The 16574-nt window shown below is 41.0% G+C and overlaps 1 protein-coding gene across 2 annotated transcripts in view; it reads right to left on the reverse strand.

Moving 5' to 3' along the window:
• The window catches only part of CACNA1C (calcium voltage-gated channel subunit alpha1 C), a 454710-nt gene that overhangs the window by 127691 nt on the left and 310445 nt on the right, over window positions 1-16574 (reverse strand). For both annotated transcript variants that reach the window (XM_058806025.1, XM_058806026.1), the window contains exon 9: window positions 11082-11254. In XM_058806025.1, coding sequence (XP_058662008.1) covers window positions 11082-11254 — 173 coding nt within the window. The remainder of the gene's footprint in view (window positions 1-11081; window positions 11255-16574) is intronic.

The following is a 16574-nucleotide window of genomic DNA, read 5'->3' on the forward strand; positions in this document are numbered from 1 at the left end:
CAAATACTTGCAGCATGCAGGAGAATGAGGGACTGATAACAACAGCTTGAGTTAAGCTTCGTGTGGGCAGGTGTTATGCAAGCTGCCCTCACACAGCTGTGTTAAAACAAGTCACTCATGACCTGGCATAGCCCTGATATTCAGCTCCTGGTTTTTCCAACAGCCACATAATACACTTACATTTTGATCTGCACATCTGTGAGGATCCAGCAGCTCTGCCTCTGCATTCTTGTTCTGATGCTTAACCCTTCTGCTACTTCAGACCAGGGATTTTAATGTAGCTGGTAACATCCTCACCCTGATCCAGAGGGCCCCCTATCCTTGGGTTCACTACAAGTCCTTTACAGTTTGAACTTAGAGTGATATGTCTGAGTGCAGCCCCTCCTCAAGTGGAAAAGGAGAAGAGAGATGCATCATGCTGCGGTTTGTGAATTTTTAAAATGAGAGTGAGGATGTGAGCAGCCCTACGAATGCCTGTGGGCACTAAACCTGAATTTGAATTTAGGCCTCAAGATCAGAAAGGCCAATTCTTTAATCTGTTGTCTTGTCTCCACAATCCTGCTAACTGCAGAGCTGCTGTCATCAGCAGGCAGACTCAGTCACAGCTATTTTCAGTTCAGTTCCTCAGTTGGAAACATTTTCCTTCCCCCGCCACCTCTCCAGGCTTGATGTTGTCTATGAGATAACTGGCATGGAGAGACCTGCTTTTCTCCCCAGCAGCAAACACAAGAGATACAGCAGAGATTTTTATCCCCCTCGCAGACTGCACTGAGTGGATAGCCAGCAAGCAGAAGGGAGCAGGCACAGAGTGAGGGTGTGACTGCTGCTCCCCTGGAGCCGTGCCTGCACCAGGGTCCTGCTGCAAGCTTCCCAAAGCACTGAGAGGGGCTGGGTGCCATTCACAGCTGTCAGCTCCCCTCAGCTGCTCAGCCCTGGCTGCCAGTTTGGTTACATGTGTGCCAGTTCAGCTGTGTAATGTCACCCAGACTCCCTGTGTCTGAGCTGTGCCTCAGATCTCCCGTCAGGTACAGCTCATTGCTCAGCTCCACTGCAGCGCCCATTCAACAGCAGGGTCAGTGTTCCAGCCCCACTTGTGTTTAAAACAAAATACTTTTATATTTGCCTTGCTCTGTGCTTGCTTGTGAATTGACTTAAGCAAGGGATGAGCTACCCAAGCTGCCGGGCAGTCAGGGCTGGGCAAGGTGGAGGAAATGAGATTTTCCCCAGGAGAGCTCTACTAACACACCTCCTTCATCCCTCAGTCTGTCCTGGGCTCTTCAGACTTCCTGCTCTGAGCCCTTCCCAAGAGCTCTTGGTCTGGGCTTCAGTGTTTACCTCTCTGCACATGAATCTTCAAGTTATAAAATAAAATACATAAGGGAAGGCAAAGAGATAGGTCATGATGAATAACCACTTAGACAAGGAAGAAACAAAACATCATACCAGAACAATTTCTGTTACAGCTGGTTCCAACACACTCTTCTAAGACATTCAGCTTATAGGATCAGTATTGAAGGTTCTACTTTGTACTAAACTTTTCCTACATGTCTTTGGACTAACCACACTCAATTGCCTTTTCTGAGGCACTGGATGACATTTTTGACACCCCATTTGGGATATTCCTTCCAACTATCCAACTTCTAACACTGCAAGAATATAAGCCTCAGCTGCTATACTTGACCTGTCAGTGCACAATGAAAGTCTTGGGTATGATGAGGTGTCTAAATTGGCATTAGATTAATGTGTTTAGTCAGTTGAACCCCATCTTTACTAGTTTTGATTTCCTGTAAAAAAGGAAATACATACAACATACTTTTAATTTCTGTATATACAGTGCCAGACACACTGTGGCTTTGATCTTGGCTGACATTACTGTAATAAAACTGGTTCTCATCCCCAGCAGCTGTTTCTAACTCAAAACACATGCTTCATGTCCCTCAGCTACTGTTCCTGAGCACGACAGCCCCTCTCCTGACAGCTCTTCATGCCACATCAAAACAATGCTCAGGATTTCAGCTATCAGTCCTGCTCAGCAGTGCTTTCTTCTCAGTGAAGAGGCTCTTGAGACTACATCTGCAATGGTGACTTACTTTAAATCACTGACTATGGGCCATTCTCACCGACTGCAGCAGGAACTGCTGAATACTCCATAGTTTTTAAAACCACTTTGTAAGTGTCCTTGCAAAGATTTAAGAGCACACTTTAGGCATCTGATTAAAAAATGAAATAAGAAATGATCTTGCTCTATGAATACTCAGCTTGGGGGGTTTGTGGCATTTCTTCCAAAACTTTTCTGTGGAGATGCTGGTACCAAATGCTTTCTATGCCTCTCTAACCATAGGAAATAAAGCAATTCATCAGAAGGCATGGCAAAGGCAGCTTTCTCACAGAGTAATGTTCTTTCCTGAGGAGTAGAACCAGTGTCAATGGATAAATCTTGACAGCTTCAAGAAACACTTGCCAGCAGGGCAGATAGAGATAAAATTATTTGCACAAAGGTGTCTTTGCCAGCTATATAAACAATTGATTCCCTCTAAAGCCTTACCTTCAGAGATATTTCTATGTAACAAACTGGTACTATAAGAGAATTCCTACATCAACACAAGTCTCTCTTCTAGCAGGGAAAACAGAGGTGGTATCTATTCAGTCAGTCTTTGCTAGGGAAATAGCTTTTATAGTGGACAAAGTCAATGCCCCATCAACATTAATGTCAGTCTCTCTGTGCTATAGCTGGTCACACACCACTGCTCCAGCAGCTCTCAGTATAAAATTCTTTGTGCTTCAGGGCACAAGAACCTGGGCAGGGAGGAACTGGAAGGACCTGTGAGTTGAACAAGATGAGCCAAATTCTCAGCTGCAAGAGAGCAAGAGTGCTGTAGATCACCATAAAATTTTTTTCAGTCAGGGAGCATATTATAGGAAGAGCTTTTTTCCCAAGATATAAACTACAGTAACCTGGAAGCTCATCTAATTGCTGTAACCTTTGATGCCTGCAAGGAGCAAGAAGAAAAAAATGAGCCTGTGGGCAAAAATGAGCACAGTTTTGGAGTTTAGTCTCCATGCTGGTTTCCATTCTCCCATGCAGAAGTGGCACAGAGATTTGGTGCTCATCCCAGTGACCCTCTGAGGATCAGGTAATTATCTCAGAGCTGCTCACTCAGTGAGCTGGCTGAAGGAGTCAGGCACACGCCTGAATGTAGCCCACCTTTCCAAAATGGAGGAATTTCCCTGCTTCCTAGAAACATTTTTCCCTCTTCACGAGTTTATATCAGGCCTTCTGATGCTCTGTTGGAACAAATTACTGCTGAATTATAGGTTGTTAGATTGGCCACATCTTTGTCCTGAATACCAGCAGCTTCTTCTTTTGCTCTCTGTTCAAACAAAGGGAACATTGTTTTCTCCACACCGTGCTTTGACAGAAAATGCAGGCTTGGGCTAAACTGCTTTAACATCTTGTTGGGTTAGGTGGGATTTACCTCCCTAGAAGTAATTTACTAGTAGAGAAGGAAGGGGAAGAAGGTTTTCAAATGGTTGCTTGCTTTTTGTTTTTTGTTCAAATCTTCGAGACAGAAAGAAAGAAAAACTGGGAAGTTGTGAAATCTACAGGACAATGAACCTAAAAGCTGCTTTTGCTAAAGGCTGGGTTATTAAATTATATTGCTAACAAAAACCAGAAAACCAGACCTTTGGAGTGAACCATCCATACATTCAGGGGAACAAAAAAACTCTTGTATTTCTTACAATGATTGGTATGATTACTGTGAATTGTCAGAGAAGGAAAATAGTTCAAAACCACCCTGATGAAACTTGGAAACGCCTTATGTGATGCAATCCAGGATCAAAATTCTGCTCTTTCTGCTCTAGAGGGCAGAAAATGGTGTGAGAGCCTGTGCCACTGGCACTGTGGGGGTGATCATGAGAACATAATTTAGCTTTCCTGCGTCTTTTTTTTTTCTTGGACAAAGGAGTCCAGAAAAATATTTCACTCCTCTCCAAATATCACCCTGCATACACATATTTCAAGAACCAATGTTTTAGCTGAATAATTTTAAAGCATAATTTAAACCCTCAAGTTTTAAATTTCACTTTGTTGAGAAGAATAACTTTTTTCCCCCAAGCATTTCCTCTTGGAAATGGAGAAAGACAAAACAATCAAGGATAAGGATCTACTTGCTTCCTTGTTTTTTCACTCACAATAAAAAAAAAAAAATATGGCAACTTATTAAGAGAGTCAGGAAGAAAATCTACTCTCAGTTTTGATTTTATTCCAATAGAAAAAAGCCAGATGTTGACATCATAGTTTTGTTGACATTGATGGAAAGGTGGAAGAGGAATCACCCTAAGTGATCTTTTTCTTTGTTACTTGCACTGCACAGAAATTATAAAATGAAAATGATACTTGGAAATGGCAGCTTGACTTTCACCTACATCACTGAAGATCATCGCCCTGTGTATTCTGCTACCACAGCTACCTACAGGGTCACTATAAAGCCTCACAAATGCTATTAAAAAAAAAAAATTATTATTCCTGACCTATATAGCTCTTCCTTTTTAGGATATCAGAGTTTACCTGGATCTGACCACACATTTATTTCAGTATAAACCACATGTTTGTAATGACTGTGGATCCCATTCATGCCAGACACAACTGCATTTTAGCCAGTGGAATGCAGCACTGGGCAAACAGTGCTCAGGGGAGTGCCCAGTGCTGTAAGTGATTTCAGATACCTCACACTCTCCCTTTGGTGGATGCCAGTTACACAGTACTGAAGTGATGTGTGAGCACTGAGAGCCTCTGTGCTCCAAGACCTCACACTGGGCAACCTTTTGGAGTGCTGACATGAGCATGTTTTGTTATTGACCTTGGATGAAACCGATTGGGGCCCAAGTCCTTACCCAGGCAAAATCCCCAGGAATTTCAGTACAAATTTTGCCCGAGGACTGTAGGAGTGATTCAGACTAATGTGAGAACTAATGTCCTGGAAGCTTTTTCTAGGCAGCATTCTAATTATAGACTCAAGCTTGACATCTGTAGCACAAACCCATGCTGCATTTTGCAACCTGAGCCTCTCTGTGAGGAACCACAAAAAAAACCACAAAGCTGACTTATCATTCACAAAGGCCTTTCATTAGGTTTCCTCAGACTCTGGTATTTAAATTAAGAGCAGTGTATGAGCTGTTTCAAAAGATGACAAGGTAGGAAAATGCCACTGGGTTTATTTTCTATTGGGCACAGCACACAGCTGGGAGCTGCTGTCACTCCTGTCCAAATAAACCATATGTTGGAACCTCTGCACATTAATACATGGATTTTTTTCCCCCTAGAACAACCTGTTGGCACAGTATACACTTCTTTTGTCCCTCTGTCTCCAGGTGAAAGAGAATAGATCTATCCCAGTTGCTAAACTTATGAAGTACCTATCAGGTGCCCTTGGGAAATGCCTGCAAATTGTTGGCACTGCAGCTCATCTCTTCTGGGTTACCAGATGATTATTTTCCACATCAGTGGACAATGATAAAAGTAGAAGAGATTGTGCTTTCTTCCTCTTTAGATGAGGTGTTGACAGACAATAAATCATTTCACAAGACTGGCATTGATTTCCTTGTATTTGGATATGGAAAGCAAAATGCAACCACCTTCTATGATGCCTTTCTCAAGCCACCAACTTTTGGAGGAATTAAATTAGTAAGGGTTTCATTTTCCAGTCTGTGCCTCTTAGAGCTTTTGTTTAGATGATCTTAAATTCCATGCAAGCTCCATGTGGATTTTTAAAATTGCTTTTTGACAATATCTGCACCTGCCTGTCAAGGGGTGGTTGTCCATGTCCTTCCATGTGTATATAAAATACATCAAGACAGATTCCGTGGATGAAACTAGAATAATGCAGGATGAACTAATTTGCTGTTGGCAAACAAGTTCAAGTATGCTCTGCTAAACAGAAATTAACTCAGAACAGCCTCTTTTTGCTCATACAGTAAGAAGACGGGTTTTAAGGCAGTGAGGGTCAAGACTGGATGTAAAATATATATCTTTTAAATATCCACTCTCTCATTTTCCCCTCTGCATCTTCCATGTTGATTCCCCAGCTGTGCACTTGCCCATTAAATTTCATTGCATAAGATGGACCAAGAGTATTTTAGGCCACCCTGAAATTTTAGCTTGCAATCCAGTCTTTGAAAATCCTTCCTACCTTAGACATCATCCCAGAGTATAATGATATTTTATTTCAGGCTGAAAGTAATAAGCCAGTAAAGTCAGAACACTAAACACATAATTTGGAGGCCACTGAGCAGGCTGACATATGAAATTATGAATTATGACATATGAAATTACTAAATATACAAATTAAAGAAATGTACAAATTGAAGTTGGTGTTCTTTTACCTTGGTATCATGACTAGATCTGTACACAGAACTCTCTCTGTCCAACAGCTCCACATCACTAACTTTCCCAAAGGGTTGCACAGAATTTAGTGACAGCTTTCATTAAAGTCTGTGGAGGGTATTTTGTACATAACCTCACTGAAATCAACAGAGTCTCTTTGTGGTGCATAAATTGACTGTGCAAAAGGAAATCAAGTCAACAGGAATTGGATAGATAAATCATAAAATGCCTGGACTTTTAGGTACAGGTGGTCATGCTTTTTTCCCTGTTACTTAATAGAGTCAAACTACTATTGGAGTTCTTAGAAAATAAAGCCCTGTTTGGGTTGAAATTACTAAGGTTTCTATTTCTAGAGTTCTAAAACTCTTCCATTCTATTTAAACTACCATCTCTTCTGTTCTCATTTATGGCCTGATGTGCAGAAGCACGAATTGTTCCCATGAAAGACAGAGATTTTCCAAAAGCTGTAATGGTCTAAGAGGTACCAATTTCTCCTGAAATTTTGCTTTTTCTGCTGAAAAGTTCTTCCTTGTCTCAAAATAATTTTTTTTTCCAGGGAAGACTCTCATAAATCTGTGATTAAATGCAGTCTAATTCCCAGTTATGGAGATGTTCAAAAGAAACAGTGGTTGAAAGAGTGAGACAAAACCTATAGACCACCAAAACGTTAGGTTGTCATTGACTCCTTAGAGGCAGCAAACTCAGATGTTAATGTACATTTCCAAAGGTCACTAAGGCACTACAGCAATGCTCTGAAGGTGAAGACTGAGGACTATTTCTTTTAAAACTGATTAATTTTTAATATATATTTTAAAATCTGCCTGTATGTCTGTACTTTTTGTCTTCACTTGTGCACTATTCCCACTTCAACAGAGGCATAAATCTGCATGTACAGACACACTTTTCATTATTTAATGTACCACCTGAAATATCATATGATTTTGATCGGCAACACATTGATTTGTACTGGATTTTTTTCTGCTGTGCTACACGAAAACTTAATTATCTACAGCCATCAGTTCCATTACAATAGGGCCTTGAAGAATGATTAGACTTTTAATTTTAGTAGGGTAAGCTACTTGCAAATCAGTTCCTGAATTTACAGTACAATGTTGGATATGACTTAACAAGAAGGATTAATTGTCTGGAATCATGGAATGCCTTTACAAACCAGTTGGGGTTTTTTACTTTTAGGGACTCTGTTGACATTAGTGAGGTCAGACTCTCACATGGTGGCACCAAATAGAACTGAAATAAAGGAAACAGAGGGAGGACAAAATCTGAGCACTCAGAAACATGAAATTATTTTGCCCTGCCCATTCATAGATTATTTGTGAACCCCACTGCAGCCTGTGGGAGTTTTGCCAATCAATTTCAATAGGAGGAGAATCTGGGTTGAACTGAAGTTTTCTGCTTCTGCCGACAGCAAGAGAAGCATTCCAGACCACTCTCAGGAAGGGAAAATAAAAGTGCAAATTCCCAGTAACTGCGGCAACAGGAGGGGCAGTTTTCTTTGCCATCCTGTAATTTTGATGGCAAATTTTGTAACTTTCTCCCCCCATCAAATTAAAGCTTTCTTGCCTTGTGGAAGGCATGTCAGGGAAAGAGCACAGAACAAGACCATCAACACAAACTGCCCCGAGAAGCCTTTTCACATTTCCCACCTCACATCTGTCACAATGGCAAATCCATGTTTGCAAACAGCATGGAAAAACTGCCTTAAATGTGGCAATTCCTCAAAAGACAGGGAATTAGCTCAGCCTGCTCTGTGAATGTCTCTCAGTCCATGTGAGTGAAAAGAGGCAATGAGCTCCCTCAGCAAAGTGCCAAGACCTCTGCTATGGAGAGAAGAGCTCAAGACTGCACAGGCTGTCCAACTCTGGTTGCATTTATCTTCCTTTTTTACCCTTTCCTTTACTAAGGTCCTCTCTGCTGTATCCTTGGACTTAGTAACTTCATTAAGGGCTGCAAACACCCAGTGAGGCTTTGGGCAAGGTTTGAGAGCCTCAGGAAAGCAGCAGCATATGCAAAATATGGCTGATGATGCCCTAAGGACTGTCGCAGGCAGTGAAACCAAAAGGGGATGCAAGTGAGTTTCTCTTCCCTTCCACCTCGTGTCCTCTGTTTTACAGGAGGCAGTGCCCATGCTGACAAGTGGGCAGCACTCTCTACAAAGTTAAAAGACAGCAAAATCTGCCTCTGTAGCTGCCAAGGACAAAGAAAAGATGAGAAACATATGTTCTCTGTGTTTGGGATGATTCAGTGTAGGTAGACTACCTGGGTCAGAGCCCAGATGGTGTAAACTGCTGAGTCTCAGAACTTACATTAGCTGAGTCTCTAGATTAATAAGTATTTTTTATTTGAACTTCTGAACTATTCTGATACTTTTTATTAAAAAAAAAAAAGCCAAGCCTCCAAACTACCTACAAGGGAAAAGCAAAGAAGCCAAAACTGATGTGAGCTCTTTAAAGTATTGGTGCGAATCAGTGTCAGAGCTCAGGCAGGAGCACGTGTCCTCTGAGCATCAGTGCAACACCTCTGATGCAAAGGCCACACCTGAAGTTTTTTGAGCTAACACAGCAGCTTAAGGAGGTCTGAACTACCCTGCGTGCTTCAGTCATCTGTCATTTGAAATTCTCAGGGCTGATACCTCAAAAGTCAACATCAATTAGTCACTGAACAAAGTGTGCTTGAAAGGGCAGTCACAGTCAGCCATGGAGTTCAGATGCTGTGCTAGTTACAGAAGGTGATGAGATTTGATGAGCACTTGAACAAAAGACACTGAAGGTGCACAGGAGGCAACTGAGCTAAACATAAAACAAGGAAGACATTGTAGTCTTGGTGATGTAAGCTTGGACTAAGACTAGGTGGGATTCAAATGTCTTGGGAACACTCAAGCCAAAGGGATTCATGAGGGAATTTACATCTGTGCCATCTGTCCTTCACTTAGTTTGTAAATGGCTTTTGGAAGAGAAATAATGCCATCTTTCTCTTCCAATTTAACCCTACTGGTGATTGACTGCTGGCAGGAATGCCAAAGCATTCAACCCAGGAGATAACACACCAAAAATAAACCTCACCCTAAACAAAATGCCCTGCCCTGTCACTTACTCACAGTACCTTTACTGTGATGTCATCTTAAGCGGAAACCATTACTTCTCAGTTCTTCTGACTCAGATGTGAGAGGACTAATTTTGATAAACCATGTCTTACAAAACTCACCTTATCAAATAGACCAGGAGGAACTGACGGCAAGCTGGAGATGTGTTACCTTTCACTTCTTAATATCACCACCCACAAAAGGGGCTTGTTAGCTCAAATATGGATTGACCACACTCAACAATACATGCAGTGAATCCTCAACTGATTTGTTCATGTATGGTATGCCACTGAGTAGCAAATTTTGGACATGATTAATATAATTATTTCTGGATGATTGCTGAGGTGAAAGTAAACTATATGAACTATGAAAATACCAGCATAAAAATCAAAATAATCTGATTTGGAAAAAGTCTAAGCAAGTCACCACAGTGACTGCTTCAAGTCCAGTTACCTAAGTATTGTGGGTATAACCTGATATCAACCACTCCAATTGTTTTTTTAGAAGAACTTCATTGTTTTGGCAACAATAGTGGTTACTAATATTCTAAAGGTCATGAACATCTATTAAAAATCTTGCTGAAGAAAGAAAAACACAACTTTGCCATGTCCAATCTTCCTGTTACTGGAAGATATGTTTGTGATGGGATCATCCCATAGACTTTGATTGTTTGATGGGAAGGGTGATATCTAGGGACATGTTTAATGTCTTGTCTTCCAAAACCAAACAAAGAAAATGCACATTCCTGTGATGAAAGCCAAGAGTAGAGCCATTGTCCATGGGCTTTGTAAAGGTTCCAAGTCTGACATTTCCCAAGTGCACAACCAGCAATGACAACTGCTAAGTGCTCTGAAGTGTTACACAGCTCGTGTTGGTAAAAGAGAAGGTGGCAGAAGATTCAATAATGGTAATAAAATGTTGGGGAAGGACTGCTTTCCTCAAACCCTTCCTTCTTCAGGATTTCTAATAAGGGGTTGTTGGTGAATTTGCACTTTGTACAAACCCCTTGTCAAGTCCAAAAAAGAAGAGTAAGAAATAACACCCTTAGAAGAAATGTCAGAGAGCTTAACCCATCCTGGCAAAAGCAAACACAAGTCCACTGACTTCAGTGGAGTTACAGATGTCCCCCTTAAGGTACAACAGAGCTGATTTGGCCATTTTGCCATACTGTATCTCTGCTTTCCCTGAGAAACCTTTGCTTCCAAAGGAACCAACCATGCGCAAAGCGCCTGCAACAATGAGCTTCAATTAAATAAATGAATATAGGGCACACTTGTATTTTAAAACTTTTCTCAGTAGTGGACTGTACCAGCAAGTATTGATCTTTCATCTGTTTAATTTCAGGATCTAATGCCCCTATCACTAAACATTGATCTGCAGAATATCAAGTATTGTACACGTATTTCTGCTTCCCATGGTTTCCCACAAGCACTAAACTGGAATCATGTATAAGCATATTGCATGTCTCAGAAAGAACTTGTTCTTCCTTAGAAGCCACCTCAGCACTACAGCAGATGGGCACAGGCTTTGTGGCTAAAAGCATGGAGAGAGACAGAGAAGGAGAGAGAGAAAAAGAAAGAGAAGAAAGTTGCTTACTGTTTCGAGGCTTCTCCTCATCCATGCCTTCATCTTCATTTTCTGGATCAATATCTTCTGCTTGAGTTATCCAGTCTAAGTATCCCTTCAGATCCTCCTCTAGCTGCTGCTTTTCCCGAAGCTTCTGGAAATCACCTCGAGCCTTGGCCTTTTCTCTTTCTTTGGAAAACTCCCTAGCAAGAGGGAGGGAGGGACAGGACATGGGTGGGAAGGAGGAAGAGATGGAAGAAAAACAATGGGTTAGATTGATTTCCACCAGAAAGTCTCCTCAGTCTGTGTAGCACATCCAGCTGTTTCTATTCTCTCCAGACAAACACATGTATGGAGCATCCTTGCTGTGCACACAGATGTAAAACAGCTGGAGTGTCCACATATCCATCAACACTTAGCAAAAGACTGATACCTTTTTCAAAACTTTCCTTCTCAGCATTTGATTGACAATTCAAATAAAACATATATGTGACATTTATGTACAATTTTGTGTACAATACCAGGCATTTTCTAACATTCTGTAAACACTTGATATTCTCCAACAGTTATCTACAAATGTCTGCATGAATAATGGTTAAAGATGAACTGTTTGACAATAATCTGACATCTGGAGAGTGAGCTGGTGGCTCTAATTTCTAGCCAGGTTTCAATCACTATTTAAGATTTTATATTTCATCACAACTGAATTGGGCTAGTTCAAGTGTAATTAATGGTACTCACAATCCTGTACACATTTAATTATGGACTATTTCATCCACAGTAAGGGGAAATATAGTTAAAAACTCAGACCTCAAAGTTTTACTGAAGACTTTCAACATTCAAGGGTGTTATCTAACACGAAATAGATTTTTCAAATCTCACACTGGATGGACAAATACGATAAATTATGGATAGACAAAACTAATAGAGTCTGCCAGAAAGTGGACAGGGCAAGACATTTGATGATAGTTTTATGAAAGAACATTGTTGGGAATACAGACTTAAAAGAGGGCATAAGAAAAGAATTTCCTGTTGCTTTGTTATGATTCTCGGCTTTGCCTTCTTTTTGGCTGCAGTGCTGTTTCTTCTCCTCTTTCAGCAATAATTTTTTTCAAGAAATGCTGACCTCCCTTATTTAGAGACTCATGTGGTTCTAACCCAGGTTTTAACACTTGTATTTTAAAAAGTAAGTTTAATGATTGTGAAAATTGCTGGACCAAGAATTCTTAAGCACTAAGTCTTATATCTGTTGAAGCAGATCACTACACAAGACACACAGAGCAGATAATACAGGCCACTCTTTCTAGGAAAAGAGGTAAAGCCATTCTCCGCAGTGTTGCTCCATTACTGTTGCTGAAGACTGTCAGCAGCGAATAGATTTAACAAAATGCTACTCCACTTGCCATTTGTCTTAGGTTTGCTCCTGCAAAAATGAATAGGAAATCTACCACTGATTTTGGTGGCATAATATTAGGATAATGGAAATCCTAGTCAAAATGTGAATTTTATGAGTGCCATGTGACTGAGGTGGAGGTGGGTATCTAACAGTCATGATGAGGTACTTTCCTCCTGTCTGGTCCAACACCTGCTGAAAGACTTCCATGGACTTTACAGGCTTTGCATCAGGTTTTCAGAATTCTGAGCTGTGCATGAAACCAGCACTGTAGCAGGATCAAAGCAGGATGATCCCTTAATTTGTAGCCAAAATATGTGACAATGACAATGTATGCCAGTGACAACTGAACCCTGTTATATTACTGAGGGTTCAGGTCCTCCCAAGGAAATGTGATAAAAAGGTGGAGGTGAGGAAGAGAACCACTGGCTTCTCTGGCCTGAAGTTAGTCCACATTCAGCTCTGGGTCCAAACTCAGCCTCAAGGCATGGAAAAAATTAAAAATGAAATTTTCTCATACTGGGAGTGATATTTTGTTATTCACAATATAAAAGAAACAAATAAGCCAAACAACAATAATAATAAAAACTGCAGAAAGATTGTTAGGAAAAAAATCAATCACTGGTGGTTATATTTTCTGCTTCAGTAACACCTTTCCCCTGGGTCTGCTACACTGCAGTATCCAAATTAATGAATTAACTCTTAAAAAAGAAAACACTGAATGAATCTATGTACTATTAAGCCTGTTTGTTAAATCAAATTCAAATATTTTGATTTTCAGCTCGTGAAGTATTATTTTAGAATCTAAAACAAATGGGTCAAATTTTGAAATGGGCTGAACCTAGAGTTTTCTAACACAATGCAAAACACTGTGATTGCCTTGTGAAAATGACCTGCAATTCCACGTCTCTTCCCTTTGTAGAACACATGAAACTCCACATCTCAAATGACTCTCCAAAGAAGACAACTGGTTTAAATTGTCCTAATTTCTATGCTCTACTAACACTAAACCATTGAGAACAGGTGGCTCAGGAAATTGCTGCTGCAATTCAAACCACCTCCCAAATGTAGGCAAATGTAGCTCACAATCAAGAGTTCTTATCAGTGGCCGTTTTCCATCCCATGGCAAGGGAGCTGGTGGCCTCAGCCCAGGCTGTATTGCAGGCAGGTGCATACACTGCTGCTGCCTCCAGCACAGCTGGCAGTAAATGGTCACTGTCTGCAGCTCCAGCAGGCAGGCCAAGCACCACAGACGCTTTTTATGGAAGTGCCATCTTCATCTAGAGTCTTCAAGTCTTTTTGCTTTCACAAAAAAGGCTGCACAATCACGGCAGGGTGAGGTCAACAAAGGCTCGCAGAACGAGCAAGCAATCTGTCTTTTTTCAGTGAACCCAAAACATCAGTATAGCAGTGGGTGAATCTGATTGTATTTACCACAATCCAGTTTGTTTCATTTTGGTTTACTTCTCCCAGAAAGCTATAGAAATGCCTGCCAGTGGGAATACCAGAGGGCAGAATATTCTGGAGAGATGTTTTCTCTGTGTGGGGTTAGAGTGGGTCAAGATCATAAACATCCAGCTCTGCATTATGTGCTGTTTCATAAGAAAATTTCTCTTTCCTATCCCAGTGATGGAATTTAGGTTACTCTTGTTGATATGATTTCTCACATTTAGAGGCGAGATGGAAAGTGAGCAAAACAGCAGAATTCTAACAGTTCAAAACTTTCTTACTACTCAAAGTGGAGCACAAGGCTTCAAATCTCATCCACCCTGAGAAGTACACCAAGGAATGGGAAGGGTTGGAAGAAGGGACAGAAAATTAGGAAAAATACCTGAAAGGTCACACAACCTGCTCAAGGAGGAGCTACAACCATAGCCAGCCTCCTGTTCACTCTGACCTCTTTCTTGACAGCAAAAACATCAAAAGGAGCCAACTGTGTTTTGCAGGATCCTCTCAAAGCAGAAGAAACCTCTGTTCTCCTGCCCTCCATTTGCCTTAGGCAACTGCTTGTTTGGCCTGTGTCCTGGGATTTGGATCAAAATAGAAAGGAAATGGGACTCTATATTCTTGGGTGTACTTGTCTGAAGGTTGAACCTCCTCTGCCATTTTTTTTTCCTAATTAATTAACTGTAACAGATAACACAGATGTGAACATCTCTGATCTCAAGTGACTTCTTATCACTGCTCAGAGCAAGGATGTGGAATTGTTTTGCTTGGGCTTGAGGAGGTCTGCTGTGTGATCTGCTGACTGAATATTCCTTAGGAGTACATGAATTTTGTATTGTGCTCAGCCAAGTCAGGAGGAGATTACAGCTCCACATATAAATACTCTGACATGCTATTTAGGCTAGTATGTGATTAGTAAATTCACCAGGACCATGAATGGATGATATACCTGAGGAAAAACAAATTACAAAAGAGCTCTTTCAGCAGAGCAAAATTCAGCATTTCATTTTGCAGGTGCAATCAAGGTGTCTTTGTGAGTACAATTAATTACACTTATGTATTCAGAAGTGATTACCCTCCTCCCCCCAAGCTAATCTATCATTTGTGAAGCCTACCTACACAACATGCCTGCTGAAGCTCCTGAAATAGATAAATGGGGGAAAAAATCAGAGATGCCCAGAATGGATATTCAGAGATAACCAGGAATGCTGCTTTGTATCTGGAACAGACAGGTGGATCATCAGCATGGATCAGACTAATAGCAATAGCAAGTCTCCGAGAGAAAAAGCTGAATCTGCAAAGTGAAGACACTTTGTAACTCAGCAGAATTTAGAACTGCTTTAGAAAGTTAATTGTTTAAGAACTGCTTATACAGACCAAAGAAAATTTGGAACATTTCTCCCATAATTTCTGTGTTTTTTCATGGATGCAAATTCTCAAGTTTCTTTTTACTTTTCTCCAGTTGGGGACATTTTTGCAGAAACAGTGCAGCTGTCATAACACTGTGAAGACAGCCAGAAAGAGTGACTCACAGCTTAAACAAGGTGAACTTCATCTTTGATTTTCAGTTCCCTCTACAGACTGTTTCCATCTCCTACCACTAACTGTGGTGGTTTAGGCGGGGGTGGAACATTTAGGCCTCAAAACACTTTTTTTGAGTTGATAATAAAAGAGAGAGGAAACTAAACTATTAATTATGCACAGGTAAAAATCCAAGTGCAGGTAAATTGAATCAGCAGTGCTTCGATACTGTGCACTCCCCATGGCTGGGCTCACAGGCACTTTTTATCCAATCAGATACCATATAATCTTTAACAACATTTCTATAGGGTCCTTGAGTGCACCTCTGATGGAACAGATCCCTTTCCCTGTCAGCTGATCATCATCCCCCACCAGTGCTGACATCCTTACCTGCTGGGCAGAGTATCCACCTGGAGGAATGAGGAGTTTGTGTTTCAACACTGTACCAGGGCATCACTCTCCAAATATGCAAACACAGATTATTGCCCAACACTTCATTACTGAGAGTTTTCTCCACACTTCCATTATGGTGTGGAATCCCTTCTCCTTGCAGCAGCTGTCACAGTGGCTAGTCTCCTTCAATGGAGTCATGAAGATAGAAATAATACCTCCTGCAGACTTTCTATTACCTGTGTCTTTGCCAGATGGCCAAAGGTGGATCTTTTTCCCCAGTCCCACTGCTGCCCTTCCTATCTTGTTGGCCCAAGTACCGAGGACATTATTTCTATGAGGCATCAAGTCCTCTCTCCTGCTCAGAGATCATTTTCCCTGTCTTTTGATCAAAAGACAAGGGACTTCAGGGCTGCCTGCTCAGGCAGCAGGCACAGGCCCTAATGAAACTCATTTAGAGCTCATCAGAGGGGGCAGGGTGGTAGAAACAAAAAGAGGATGCATAAAAGTCCTCATACCATATTTATCCATGTACACAGAATGCCTGTAGCCCCCAGTCATGCCCAAATATGGAACTAGAAGCCTAATCCTAGAAGATTTTTTTTTTAAATCTTGCAAGGAATGTTTGCTGGCTTGATTCCTTAAATTATGTGTCTCCCCAGGGGCAGTAAAATTTTTGACTACTGGGGACAATACCCATTGTTTTTAATCAAAGCTACTAAAATGATGCTTTGCAGCAAGGGTTGTACTGCAGAACTGAAATACAGCTAAGT

Source organism: Ammospiza caudacuta, chromosome 5 (assembly GCF_027887145.1).
Source record: "Ammospiza caudacuta isolate bAmmCau1 chromosome 5, bAmmCau1.pri, whole genome shotgun sequence".
NCBI classification, from domain to species: domain Eukaryota; kingdom Metazoa; phylum Chordata; class Aves; order Passeriformes; family Passerellidae; genus Ammospiza; species Ammospiza caudacuta.